The 14,048-nt window shown below is 31.7% G+C and overlaps 1 protein-coding gene across 6 annotated transcripts; it reads right to left on the reverse strand.

The window, feature by feature from the left end:
- Positions 1 to 3,719: 3,719 nt before the first annotated feature.
- LOC111635682 (homer protein homolog 2-like) lies at positions 3,720 to 13,028 on the reverse strand. Of its 6 annotated transcripts, XR_002758419.1 has the most exons (4): positions 10,990 to 11,949; positions 8,538 to 8,684; positions 6,263 to 6,681; positions 3,721 to 6,198 (listed from the first exon to the last, which is right to left on the reverse strand). XR_002758419.1 is itself a non-coding variant. In XM_023380715.1 (3 exons), the coding sequence occupies exons 2-3, from the start codon at positions 8,592 to 8,594 to the stop codon at positions 5,689 to 5,691; spliced, it is 1,050 nt and encodes a 349-aa protein (XP_023236483.1). In that variant the 5' UTR covers positions 8,595 to 8,684; positions 12,932 to 13,028; the 3' UTR covers positions 3,720 to 5,688. The 6 variants fall into 6 exon arrangements, 5 of the variants coding, with proteins under 5 accessions (XP_023236483.1, XP_023236482.1, XP_023236487.1 ...); XM_023380715.1 differs by lacking the exon at positions 10,990 to 11,949 and adding an exon at positions 12,932 to 13,028 and having other exon boundaries at positions 3,720 to 6,681; XM_023380714.1 differs by lacking the exon at positions 10,990 to 11,949 and adding an exon at positions 12,928 to 13,028 and having other exon boundaries at positions 3,720 to 6,681.
- Between the last annotated feature and the right edge of the window lie 1,020 nt (positions 13,029 to 14,048).

Here is a 14,048-nt window from a genome sequence, read left to right on the forward strand (position 1 = left end):
TAATGTAAATAAGTGCATGTCATGTGTGGCCATCCCATAAACTAGTCTGGTGGCCCTGGGAATTTCAAGCTTTCTTTCATAATTTTTTTTTCCCAGATTAGGAAGGAGGTGATGGACAGTCAGTTGCCAGAAATTCAATGGTGTACCTGTATTTCCTTACTACTCGAAAGTGCATTAGTCTAAATATATGCACTCAAATTGAATTTATCTTTATATAAAGATAACAATCCACGAAAAACCTTTTTTTACGAGTGTTATGTCACTATTAAATTCGTATATTCTATTAAATATAGTGGAATTTAATAGTGACATAACACTCGTAAAAAAAGGTTTTTCGTGGATTGTTATTATTCAATGCAGTGTTAAGTTGTTGGAAGTCGTTTATCTTATATAAAGATAGCTTTTTTCCTGTATTATATATATTAGCGGGGAAAGAATTGCACCTACCACTCAGCAAATGCTCCTAAATTTTTGTTTCAAAACTTTCAATGAATGATAGTAAGTAATAATAATGAAATTACAAAAAAAAAAACACCTTAGAAGCTGAAAAAGGATATAAATACTCATAGACACCTTATGCATTGGTTCCAGCAGTTAGTTTGGTTATTTTTACATTAAATCTAACGTTTTTGAACATTACATTTTGTAGAACAGTATATTAATCTGACAAATATCTCTTAAAGTGATAAAAAACGTTAATTTGATTGTTTATTTAAAAAAGTCTTTTAAAAAATTGATTAAAAAAACCAGTTAGAAAAGAGATTTTCAATGGAACAGATAAAAAATTTAAATTATAAAACACAAGACTAATGAAAACCCTCATTTTTTTTCTTCCAATATCTGTATTAAATTGGAGACCAAGACTTTAATAACACAGTTACTTTTATTCTTCTTTATACGCAGTGCATTTTATATTGAAATCTCTCAATCCCTCTTCAGGCTACAAATTCACAAAACTGTATTAACAAAGCTGTTTGATATTAATTACAAATAATATAAGGTACAAAACACTAACCATCTGACATAATAGTCATTTAACTTGTTTTATCCAAATTTTTTTTTCCAACTATTATATATAATTTTGCTAATTTGGGTCCTATAACTGTGCCCTTGCTAATGCCATTTACCTGTATATAAAACTTTTAATCGTAAAGTAATTATTACTATAACGACATTTAATTAATTTTGGTTAGTTTGGTTGTTTTTCTTTACATTAAAATTTATCTTCTGGAACCAATGTGTAAGGTATTTGTGACTATTGAAATTACAGTTGCGCAAACAGTTGAAATATATAAAGTGGCAGCAATTATCATTTCTAAGTTTAGGGCCCGACTACAAGGTATTTGACATTTTGACACTCGTGATCACGTATTTATTAAGAGTGTCAATTTAAAGGTCCAAAAATTCTGTTTACTTTAAGCAATAGGCAAATAATCATGAGATACCACTGGATGTTTTTGTACTATAATATGGCTAATTTTATTTAGATAGTAAAACTCATAATGTACTGATCTGATTAGGACTGAAGGTTGAATGATTCTTCTGGTTAATATTTAGATACTCTCAAAATTACTAATTAAAAATAATAACTCTAAGTGTTAAAGTTAAAATGAGTTCTTAGATGAGGAGTGTTTCTAACAATTTTGGCACCTGAGACAAGCCTAGGAACAGCACCAATGTATTTATATTTTTATAAACATTATGACACCTCTTTTACAGTTTGGCGCCCAAGTAGGGCCAAAGAATTGGTGGAGAATTGGTGGGGCCTTGGAGAAAAGTTATTATTGGGGCCCCAAAAGTACTACACAATATTTATGCATGGTGTTACATCAATCTGAAATTACCCTCATGTTTTTATTTACATTTTCCAGGAATTTTTTTTAATGATCCTTGTATAAATTTTAGTGTAGGCCTCAGCCTGAGCCCTGAAAAATAAAGATGTTTCATCTAAATATCATTTAATACAAATTTTTAATTGTATTTAGTCTACGAGGATCGGGTGTCATTATCATTAACATGTGTATATAATTTTAGCTAGAAATAATAATTAATTTAATTCTTTTTCATAATAATACTAATTTTTCTTATTAATTATTGCAGATTCCCAGAATAAAAAAGTGACTCACCTCAACTGATTACTGTCAAGGTAGAATTTAGTATGCCACAGGATTGTCTTCCACTGTTTTGTTGTCTTCTATTTTATGAATTCTTCCATCATTGTGCAATGAAGAATGTTTTTGTTGTTTTTTTTTTCTATTCTCCTTATAAAAATTATTTTCACAACTTAACAATTTAAAAAAAAAAAAACAAAAAATTTATTTCATAATACCATTAACAAAAGTTTTCTCTCCTCCATTATCACTCAGATTATTTGAAATGAGTTTTTTCAAGAATTCGACTATGCTTATTGTGTGTCATGCTTGATTATTCAAGAAACACAGTTGTTTGAATGTAGCTTCACAGTACAAGTGCCTAACTTAGCACTTCACTCTTTTATACAATTTGTAATTCATCAAGAGTGAAACCTTAGAAAACTAAAAAAACTAAAAAAGAAAAGAAAAAAAAACATAATATAATTGTTGTGAATTGTGCCTCTTTCCCCATTTGATAATTTTCTTTTTTGTGAATTTTTTCCTATGTGTATGCAGTTTTCTTTACAACATTGTAATTAACAATCATGCTGTGTAGATTTGATTTTTTTTTTTCATTTCTTCGCGTATCTTCCATCCCCTCCCCATCGATACATCTCGTACAGGTGACGAAATAATTTTAAATTGTATTTAATATCACATGAAATACTTATAGTATTATCTTCAGATATATTTTTATTATTTTATCCTACCAGACTTTTATTCCATTGTGAAATTTGGTTTGCTTAATCCAAAACAACAACAACAACAACAACACAAAATCATAAAAGCATAATTTATTTATAAATTGTAGTTGTTATGGATGTGTTTTTTTTTTACATTTGAAATTATTTATACAAAACAATATCTTGATATTTAAAGAAGAAACATTGTATAAAGAGATGATGTATTTCTTAAATTATGTACCGTAATTGTATATCTTTATCCACAGTTAATACTGTATGTGGCAACGCTACGCAAAAATTGTTTATTACATTCTCAATGTTGTTGGTAGAATATATTACTGTTACTAAACTACTCGGTATATGTGATAAGAATTTGCAAAGGTATTTAAGAAGTTGGAATGAGAAAAAATTTTAAGACTATCATCTATATTTTCATAACAATTTTGAAACAACACAAACAATTTTTACTGTTAGATAAATCCGTAAATTTTGACGAAGCTAAATACGAGCGTAATATGTTTAAAATAAGATTTATATCATGCACATCTTTGGAAAAAAACAAAATATATCCATATATCACTTAATAATGTAAAAGAAAAGTGAACTTTTTACAGAAAAATGCTTTGAACAACAGTCCTTGCTACTTTGCAAATGTTTATCAAAATATTTATCATATCACGTTTCACTCTGATATACAGTTTACACCGACAGTATCAAATACTGTACGATACATTTTTATCTGTTTAAACTCTTACTGAATTATTAAGATTGGTGAAAAAAAAATCTATTTCGAATTTTGATTTCGTAACACCGAATTTTCCATTTTTATCGGGTGACTAGCTCTCCCATAATCTATTGTAATATGTAACATAATACATCATTTTTTGTGCATGGGATGTTGTGATACAATATGTGCAATAAAGAGATTTTCTTAATTCTTAAAAAGTAGTCTTGTTACTTTTTTATTAAATAATAATACATTTTTTACAACGAAGCTTAATTATTTCTAAACTTTAATAACAACAATATTAGAATCTTGATTATCCAGCTTTTACTGTATTGCCCTGGTATAGTGAAGCTGTTACTTTATGTAATTACTACTACTACGTAAACATTTCTCAACAAATGTATTTATTTTAATTAATATCTCTTCATTCTATCTGCACATTACCCTACTAGGAATTTATCTCCTCCTTCTCAACTCTTCACACTCCTCTTTTCTTCATCCTATGCCCATGTGTAGGTTCTACCCTCTAATATCCAGCTTATAAAATAACTCAATATTGATTTATAGGAAAAGCAGGAAGAGTTGAGTCAATTCAAATACTCTTACTGTATGAAATTTGAAATCTTATTTCAAAAATGCATGCTAACAATTTCAAATGAACTGTCAGATAATAACTTGTTTATATATGAAATTATACTGCATAATATAAACACGTGTAATAAATACCGTAAAATTAAATGTATAATATACTCATACTTCTAAACAATATTACCAGACACCCTGTAGATTTTGTACTTGTAAGTCACATACTATAAACAAACCATATGGGATTTTCCATTTTGGGACAACATTGATGCCAGACAAACACATAGCATCACTGAGTTTTTACCAGTGAGGTCACAAGGCCCTAATTGATTTATGTCATTCACCCATTTTAAGGTCAAAACCTGATGTCTTGCAAGGTGTGAAGAATGATAGTATACACGTCCAAATCTGCATGCAATAGGATGGCATTCATGCTTGTGGTGCATAACTTACATGCTAGCAAAATAGATATCATGGTAAATAATCAGTTTTGTACCAAAGTGATGGATAATTGAGATTTTATTCTATTGATAATTTTTGTGCCATACCTTTATTTATAGTTTAAGTAAGGTATAATTAAGTTGGCAGCTGTAATTAATTACAGTATATTGTCATATACAATATCAGGAGTATTGTACACTTTAATTTTTATCTAATTACACTGCAAATATATTTTTTTTATGTATGCTATATAGTCTGTTAATTTTATCACCATTAATAGTTTTGCATGCTTTTTTCTTGTAATAATTTATAAAATAAATTTACCAAAATTATAAAGGGTGCCCTATAAGTCTGGAACCATATGAGTTATATTAACCTTTGTTTATTTTTTTTTTTTACAGATAAACGAGGAATAAATTCAAGTTATTTTGATGGTGGAGATCCGAAAGTCAGATTTTAACAGTATATCCAGACTGCAGTGTGTAATTATTAGGAAGTCTGGATGCAGCTTGTCAAACTCTTCAGCGATTTTACACTGACTGCCGGTTCTCACCATCAAAATAATTTGAATTTTTTTCTATTTACTCAGTGCCATGCTTTACTTGTGAGATAATAAACGAAGATCGATGTAATTCCTATGCCACGGCGTAGAAAATATACTGTATTTATTTATATAAAAGTCAAAATATGTATGCATGCAAATGTTCCATAATCTTTCAACGTATCTTCACCAAATTTGGCACGAATATTCTTCGACACCCTACAAAAATACTACGGGATTCCACCCCTAAAGCCCATCCTTCTTAACTTAAGCCCCAGCAATTTTTTGTTTTTCAGTTTCATTATTATAAATACTCCGCTCAATAAATGTACAGTACATTTTATTTACTACACACCATTATTTTTGTCACCCTCTCATAAGCCCTAGAAATGCCAGGAGCATTCGACTATTAAATGTACAAAACACAATTTTATTTTCGTACAGACCTTTTTACATCCTTACAAATTACTTCAGTACACAAATAATTTTTACACGAAATTAAATTCTTTATATAATTAAGATTTCTCATAACTTAATATTAAAAGAACTAACATTTTTAAAGTGTTAAAATTACTCGTTTTAACCGTTTTTATTTTCTTTCTTAGATTTTATGATTTCTGCAACGGAGAGGCCCTCTTTTCTTTTCTTATTATTTTTATTAGTCTTTGCAAATCTGTTATTATTATTATTCGATGGTACTCGAGTTTCGTTTTTCGCGTTGAATGAGTTCAAAATTGCTTGAATATCCTTTCCCATCGCCTCCATATTATCACCAATTTCTCGTAATTTCTGTAGAGATCCTCGAAGTTTTTCAATTTCCTGAAATATCCCCACGAGTTGCACGTTTATATCATAACTTTTCTCTAATTGGTCTTTCAAATTAAGTAAATCAGAGTTTCCAATAAGCAGCGGGGACGAAAGAGTTTTATTTAGCTGAAAAATCATGTCTTGTATCGTGCGATTAAATTCGGAATTCGCCATTTTATTATTCATCAACTTTTCGGAATTTTGTTGAGTGGTAACGAGAGCTTGCATTAAATTACTCGAGTGTTTTTTTATAACTTGAAGTAAGTCTTCGGTTTCTTTTTCCTTGTTAGAAAGTTGTAATATATTATTTACTATCATCTCCGTTTCCATTAATAACTTATCATACCTTTCTTCCAGTTGGGTGCAACTCCGTTCCTCCATATTAAGCCGAAGAAACAAATCTTCGGGGACTTCATCAACGATTAAATCTTCATTATTCAGATCTTCCGTGTATAAAAGTAACTCGTGCAAATCATGTAGAGCTTGCTTGACGGAAGGATTAAACTCTTCTGTGACGATAATTTCGTTTTTAACGACATTAGCTGTTAAATCCGATATAACGTCGAGTTCGGGTTTAGCGATTTCTAGTTTAAGTTTCGTGCTTTCGACAAAACCACAAGGTACATCTTCGCAGTAACTCGAACCGCGGATGGGATTTAAATTAATAATTAACACCGAACACAGAACTAATACATACGTCATTTTATGATCGAGTGAAGGATGATGATGATACCTGATCCTCTTCCAGTCGATAGTGTCGTAATCCTTGAAGAAGATTTATAATGCATCCATTAGTGTAAAGTTATTAATCTCTAGTCCTATATTCTACATTTCTAAGAAGTAGATAGCCATTTTGTTCAATTTTTTTTTTCTTGATTACACGCTGAGTAATTCGATTCCGGATTATAAAAAACACATTTAATAGTAATTTAGTTACGTAATTGATCAAAATAATTATATAAATTAATGTATAAGGGGTGTCTATTAATCACGTGTTCAGTTGTTGAACCATTTCTACCTCTATTGTGTACCAATGATTGTATTTTTGGCAAAATCCTCTCCCCTTTAGTTACGTGTACGATAGTTCACGGACTTTCCTTGACATTGAAGAAATGATTAAGAAACTACTACTGCAAATATTTTCTGATGATTTATTTGTATGTACCTAACCTAAGTAAGCTTACTAAATACTAATTAGGCTAAACATACATTCTTATGCCATCGATAGCACTGAAGTCCACGTAAAAATGCCTGATACACCCCCATCATGTACAATGATTACTTTTTGTGACCCCCATCCTTTTAAACTATGCATCATTTTACGCAACTGGGAGGGAGAGAGTCAAAAGTAGTCTAAATACTGTGCACAACTCCGTGGAGAGATTCTCCTCTAACTACATTTACCCATCTACCTCGTTCTAAAGACGAAAACGGGTCCGATCCGCCAGTCTTTTTATTTGAAGAGATTTTACCTTATTTCCTCCGCGCTACGATGGTATGTCCTTGCAAGCAAACAAAAAGAATTATCAATACACCTCACAAGACCGGTTGTGGCGTCAGATTCAGGCCTGGTAGGTATCTTAGGTGGCCATGTCTCGGGCCCTCTATAAGGGCCCTGGCCACGTTGCTACACAGCATCTCTTCCCTATCGTCAGGATCGACTGTGCACGTAATTAGCCTGATGCATGTCCCCCCGAATATCTAATCTTGATGGCAATTACGATATGACAATTACATAGATTATAATGAAGTAATAAACAGTAAATTAAGTTTTATCCCCCTCTTATTTCGTGTCATTTGTTCCATCAATCGATACAAAATAGCTATTTACTTCATTAAATTATTCAAGTTTTAAATCACTCTTTGAAAATTATTTGAAAAAAAAAATCCGTCTTAAACTATGATTACCCGGATGTAAATCAAGGAATTAATTGATGGAAATGACGGGTGATACAGAGCCCGAATGAAGTAAAATAAAGATAGGAATTAAAGGGACAACAGGCATACAAGGCTTTATGATGTGCCTGGCTAAAGGGACGTAGAGTTTTTCCGGTTTTCTTCACGTTATTAACGTCTAAATAGGGGCCAGTTTCCCAGAAAAGACTACCCAGGAGGCATCACCCCTTCGAATAAAACCAAACTTTAAATTTTATTTAACCGCCTTAGCTGCGCCACACCGGCAATCTATTGACCAGATTTAAATTTCGATATTTTTACTACAGTAACTAGTTTATAATAAAAGATTGGTTTGGTGTTCCTGTTAGTGGAGGCCCCAGGCAATTGTCCTTCACAGGATAACACGGGATTCTTCTGTGTATAGATTTGTAACATTAACCGGTTCTTCATGCGTACCCCTTGTTGAGAACTGTTGATTTAAGTATCTAACTCGATAATTAATTAATGATAAAAGGTGATTTATAGATTATTTTTTAATGGTAAGGAAAACGGTTGCAACTAAACTAGAAATAATTACACGATAAGGAAAGCGCTTTCACTGATAAGCTTCCCGAGAAAGGATAAGTCAAACGGATGTGGTTTTAATTAATTAAAATAATTTCCTTTTCATTTTAAATTTCTAAATTATAAATAAAATGATTACAACAATCAAAGAAATTTTTTACCGTAATTGGTTTTGTTAAGGTTTTTGACGCTCGGAAAATGATTCCTCCGATGTCCATGAAACAGATTTTGAAGATATTTTTTCACCACCCGATTGTTTAAGCAGACCAATGCCTTTACTTAAAGCCGATTCTAAATCTCTTCTGAAACTAAAAATAAAATATAATTTAATAAAGACGTTTCTTAATCACAACTTTTTATAAATCTCCTCTCCTTTTATATGGTTAATTAAAAAGCTATCAGATCCATACCTGCAGGTCTACAATGGCGTACTGTTAGATACAAGAAAAAAAGGGTGCAGGGACATGGAGGCACTCGGACATATAAGAGGAGTTAGATAAATGGCCGTTGAGGCCCTTTTATCTTATATCTAACTCCACCTTTTTAAAAGGCCAACCTCCCATCGGGATCAACCTTTGTGAAATTTCTGATCCAATCTATCAATATTACAACGCCGGATCTCTAGAGCGGCAGATAGAGACAGGAAAAAGGCCTTATAATCCAAGCCTTTTCCGCCTCTATATTCGGCCTTCAGGGCCGGATTTAGATTTATTGTGGCTCTGCACTACAACATAATTCGGGCCATTCCTCCTCTACCAAATAATAATAGGCAATAAGTGTAAACTGTCTTGGAGAATAGGATAAATGGGAAAAAATCGCGAAACGCAGCTATTTTCGGACCTGCTAACCGGAAAAACCTGTCACACCGGAAAAATATCCGTTTCCGTGCGAATCCGGCTTACACAGATTTTACTTTATAGGCTATAAATAATTTCTTGAATCAAAATTTTTATTACTAATAATTTCATGAATATCTGTCGGAGATTTTATGTATTGTAAAATACCCTTTAGGTATTGTTTTTGACTATACTTTCAGTGTTATTTTGAGCAGCAAGATGGACTCTTAAAAATACAACAGGCTACTTCTGTTTAAAAAATGATTAATTTAAAAAGGTTAGGCCCAAAATTCTTAGCTCAACCAGTGGCCAAATGGATAAACTAATGATAATTAGTAGTTGGTCACGGGTTCGAGCCATTGCCAATGGTGCCACGTGGAGTTTTTCGTGTTTTCTTCACGTGTCTAACACCTAAATAAGGGGCGGTTTTCCATATAAAGTCTTAGTGGAAAGCAACTACCCCATTGTAGATCGCCCATAGGTTGCGTGACATAACCCATCAATCCAATCCAAAATTCTCGGCACAATTAAATTAAAATTCGATTTTGCTTAGATAAAATTTATTGCCAAAAATATTTAAAAATTTAGAATATTATTAAATATTGAAAAAAAATCATCGTCAATATTCTTTGCTCTACAATTTTTGCATAAAATAGAAGAAAGTATTCTTCACTCGAAGTACGTGCTTAAGTAAATTCCAAAATTACGCTCGAGAATTTTTTTTGTCTTCCCGTTTAGGATGGGTTCCTCCAAGTTTTCCACGTTGGATTCCTCTAGTAAATTCTCGTTTATAATAACGAAAGTGCTCAAGATATCTTCGCAGGAATTATCTTTAGAGATATCGGGATTAAAATGGTCGATATCGACATTACACGGAGGCATTTCTTGCTCGATTGTCCTTTGTTGCAATTCTTCACTTTCGTTTTCTTCTTCTACTTTGATTGGATCATTAATGGTGTTATCGAAATCAGATTTTCTTTTGTCGTCGCGGATTTGAAAATCCTCGTCTTTGATTTCATAATAAAATTGGCACGATTCTCTTAGATAAATATAAACAATCAAGCTAAATAAAAACAGGGCAGTAAAATAATCCATCATTGAAAAGTTATCAAAGACTTCTGCCATTATTGAATATAGAATATCGAATTGTTAAGGCTTTATTGTTTCGTTTAGAATATTTAGTTTTAGCAATAATTAGTAAATTTGTTTACTCTAAATTTTAACTTTTACCGCCCAGTAAAAAGGCCTTCTTAATTACTTAGGCTGGCAAGGTTGGAAATTCTAAAATGTCTTCATTTTTTAGAAATTTTATACGTTATGCTCTAAAATCTTAGATCTTCATTTTGGGCTATCGTTATTACATTTCTGTATTCTTTTAGAGTGCAGAAAATATATATTCAGACAAGGATTTAGACTTATTGAGGTCCTAAGCTATAAGCCTAGTAGATAAAACCACTGAACACTGGTTGTGGGTTTGAACCTCGCCAACGGGCTGGCCACGTGGAGTTTGGCCACGAGCAATAAAGTCGTATAATAATAAACTAAACCCAACCTCAATATAATATATGAGGTCCTTCCCCTGCACCAAATAATAACTTTAATATTAGGAAGTTCTAAATCTGTACATTTAAATCGTTTAGGTTACTTGTAAACAGGTCTTAGATATACTATTTTGCGTTTTCTTAACACTAAAAAATGAAATAGTAATCTTTACCTTCAAAGTCTTTATTGAAGTTCACGTATAACTAATTTATATTAAAAATAAGAAGTAACTTACTCTGGAGAGATAGTTGTAGTAGTTTGTTCTTTCGTCGAATTCAGAAGTTCTTTGATGTCTTTCAAAGAATCTTGTAAAGAAGAAAATTTTCTTTCTTGTTCTTTTTTGGCATTATTCAAATCGTTTCTCAATTGTAAAATCTGCCGCCTGAAATCATTTATACTCTCTATTGATTTATTCTGAACTTCTATAATTTTCCTTTTCTGCAACGGAAAACTCTGTACGGTTTCTTCCAATTTCTTTACGGCATCTTGCAAACTCCGAATTTCATCATTAACTTTCACTTTAAATTTAGAAAATTCAGATTTATCAACCTTATTATTAATATCTCTTACCAAATTTTTAAAGTTTTCTGTATTATTCTTTTCTATATCTTTCAATTTTGCACGGATTTCGGCCAGATTTTGCATTCCATTCTTATCAGCAGTTTCGTGTTCCTCTAGTTTCTGAGTAACGTTAAGTGTAATTTTTTCTTCTAACTTTCTCAGCTTTTTTTCCAACAGAGAATTTTTATCTTCTACTCTGATTAAACTCCGATTAAAGTTAAATATGTTGTTCTCATCACTTTCGGGATTGTTCTTTAAACTGTCGAATTGATTCCTCAACTGTTTGACGCTTTCTTTACACTTGAGCAAGTTCCTTTTATCCGAGAGTAAGTGCTCTTCTACTGTTCTTAATTTGTTTTGAGTCATCGATAGTTCCTCCAATTTTCCAAACATTCCATTGACTCGATGTTTAAGATATAAGAAGGATTCGCAAGAGAACTCTTGTTTGCAATTAGGAAGAGTTTCAGCCTCGATATTGAAGACCAGAAACACGACGAGAAGGTAGGATTCTGCCATATTTTCTAAGCGAGGAAATACTACTTCCTACAATTTTCTGATAAGAGCTCGTTAAATCTGCCTGCGAAACATCAAAGCTGACATACGAAGGTCGCGTTACACTTAAAAACTATGTGCTAATTGCTATGTCATACAAGTGTAGGCGGATTTATATAATTTACGACAATAGATGGATAACGGGAGATTTCTTAATGGCGATCTTGTTTTTTTTTTAATAGAATAAATGGTTTTATATCGTTAAATTATTTAAAAAATAGAGAATAAAACGAGCAGATTTTATCCATAATTAATTTTATGTAACACCCGAATTAATTCGTGATGAGTGTTATTGTTTGCAATGTAGTTTTTACCGAAAATTATCTAGATCAGGGGGTCATTTTTCAACCTAGTCATTAGCTTTCCTGGAAGGGGGAGTTTAATTTGAAGGGTAATGAATTATTAAAGGTCAGTTGGGTTTATTTGGTTACGGCACGTGGGCGATCTGCCGAGGGGGATGTCTCCCGGGAGAACTTTTATAAGAAACTTGCCCCTATTTGGGTATTATAAAGGCGAAGAAAGCTTTTTGCTGTGCCACACTGGCAATCTATGGTCCTCAGATATGGCGCCAAATTTAAATTTCGATATTATTACTACGGAAATGATTTTATGAGAGATTGGTTTTGTGCCCTCTATTTGTGGGGGCCCAGAGCAATTACCCTTTTCGCCCATAGGATAACGCGCCACTGACCAGTGTTCAGTGGTTTTATTCAATAGTATGCACCGGAAAAGATTGAGAATCCTCTATTTAGATTAATTTTTACTATTCCGAACAAGTGTGAATGAATTTAAGAAGCTCTAAACTCACTCCAATTGCATCGAAGAACAAATTGTTTTTATATGTAGTATAATTAAGTATAAAAAAAATTATAAATTAATTTATCTCATTAACCATAGCTTACCATTAAAGTATTTAAAAAATTGAATCTGACCAAATATACTATTAGTTTCTTAATATATAAGGACGGATCGATAAATAACCAGCCGGACTGACCTGCGACAGTGTTGATTTTGGCAGGTTATTTATTAATTAATACATAAAAATAAAATTTTAGTATACCTACGTACTGTACTGTAGATAAATTTCTAGGATATTCATAATATTAATAGCAGTTACTGGAAATTTGTGTCACAGGAATAATTCTATTTATGAGGAAGGAAGGAAATGTCCGAGGGTGATAAAATGTATATGATTTTTCATTAGATTAAATCTCAATACGTTTAAAAGCGAATGTACATGTTTTCTTTAGTTATTTTCTACAGGATGGTTTAAAACTTTCAATACACCGGAAATCCCGTATTACGTAATCACAGAAATTATGTGAGCGCCATTTAACTGAATGCTTTCCCATTGAATGGTGCCATCGGACTATATAAAAAAGGGAACTCAAGCTATAAAAATGGGCATCGTTCATTATTCAAGAAGATTCAAATTGTGATTCAACGTGGAATCAGCGTTCCCGAAAAAGTTTTGATCAGCATGCTACTAAGTCGCATGGGGCAATGGATAAATACCGTTCATTAGTTTCTTTTATATTTACGGAATAGGCTATAAATCGTGAATTTTCTGTTGTTGCTAATGGAATTTCCCCTTGGGGATTGGAAAAAGTGTGCAACACAGACAAAAAGGAGCACGTGTCTCAATATACTGGCGCCCCGTTCCCATTTATGGTAAAAAAAAACACGTTCACACGTTTATACATACACGCAGTAGAAGAATTAAATTTACAAAATTTATTCTGTTTTCCGCCGCCATAGCTTCGTCGCTTAATAAGTACGGCGTTGGAATGATACGTATTCAAGCGTGGTCTATAGACCTTGATCCAAAAATTAAGCACGTGGCTCCCCCACTTCTATTATGGGAAATAATACAAAATACGAAAATAATTAACAAAAATAATAATGTAAAGTAATTTATATTAATAAGATTCAATAGTAATGAAAGGAAAAAATGTATTATTACGAAACGATTTTGTTTTTAAATAAAATAACAAAAAATATTTAATAAAGCGAGTTTTAATATTTTTTCAAAAACAAATCGAATATTTATTAATTTTGTTATATACTTTTATACGCAAAGTAATTTCCATTATTAAAATCGATATAATATATTAAATATACGAGAAAAATATATTATATATATATTTATAAAATAATCGTCTGCGGCCGAAATGACGTCAG

This window comes from Centruroides sculpturatus, unplaced genomic scaffold (assembly GCF_000671375.1).
Source record: "Centruroides sculpturatus isolate CEXI.00-Female unplaced genomic scaffold, Cexi_2.0 scaffold875, whole genome shotgun sequence".
Lineage (NCBI taxonomy): Eukaryota > Metazoa > Arthropoda > Arachnida > Scorpiones > Buthidae > Centruroides > Centruroides sculpturatus.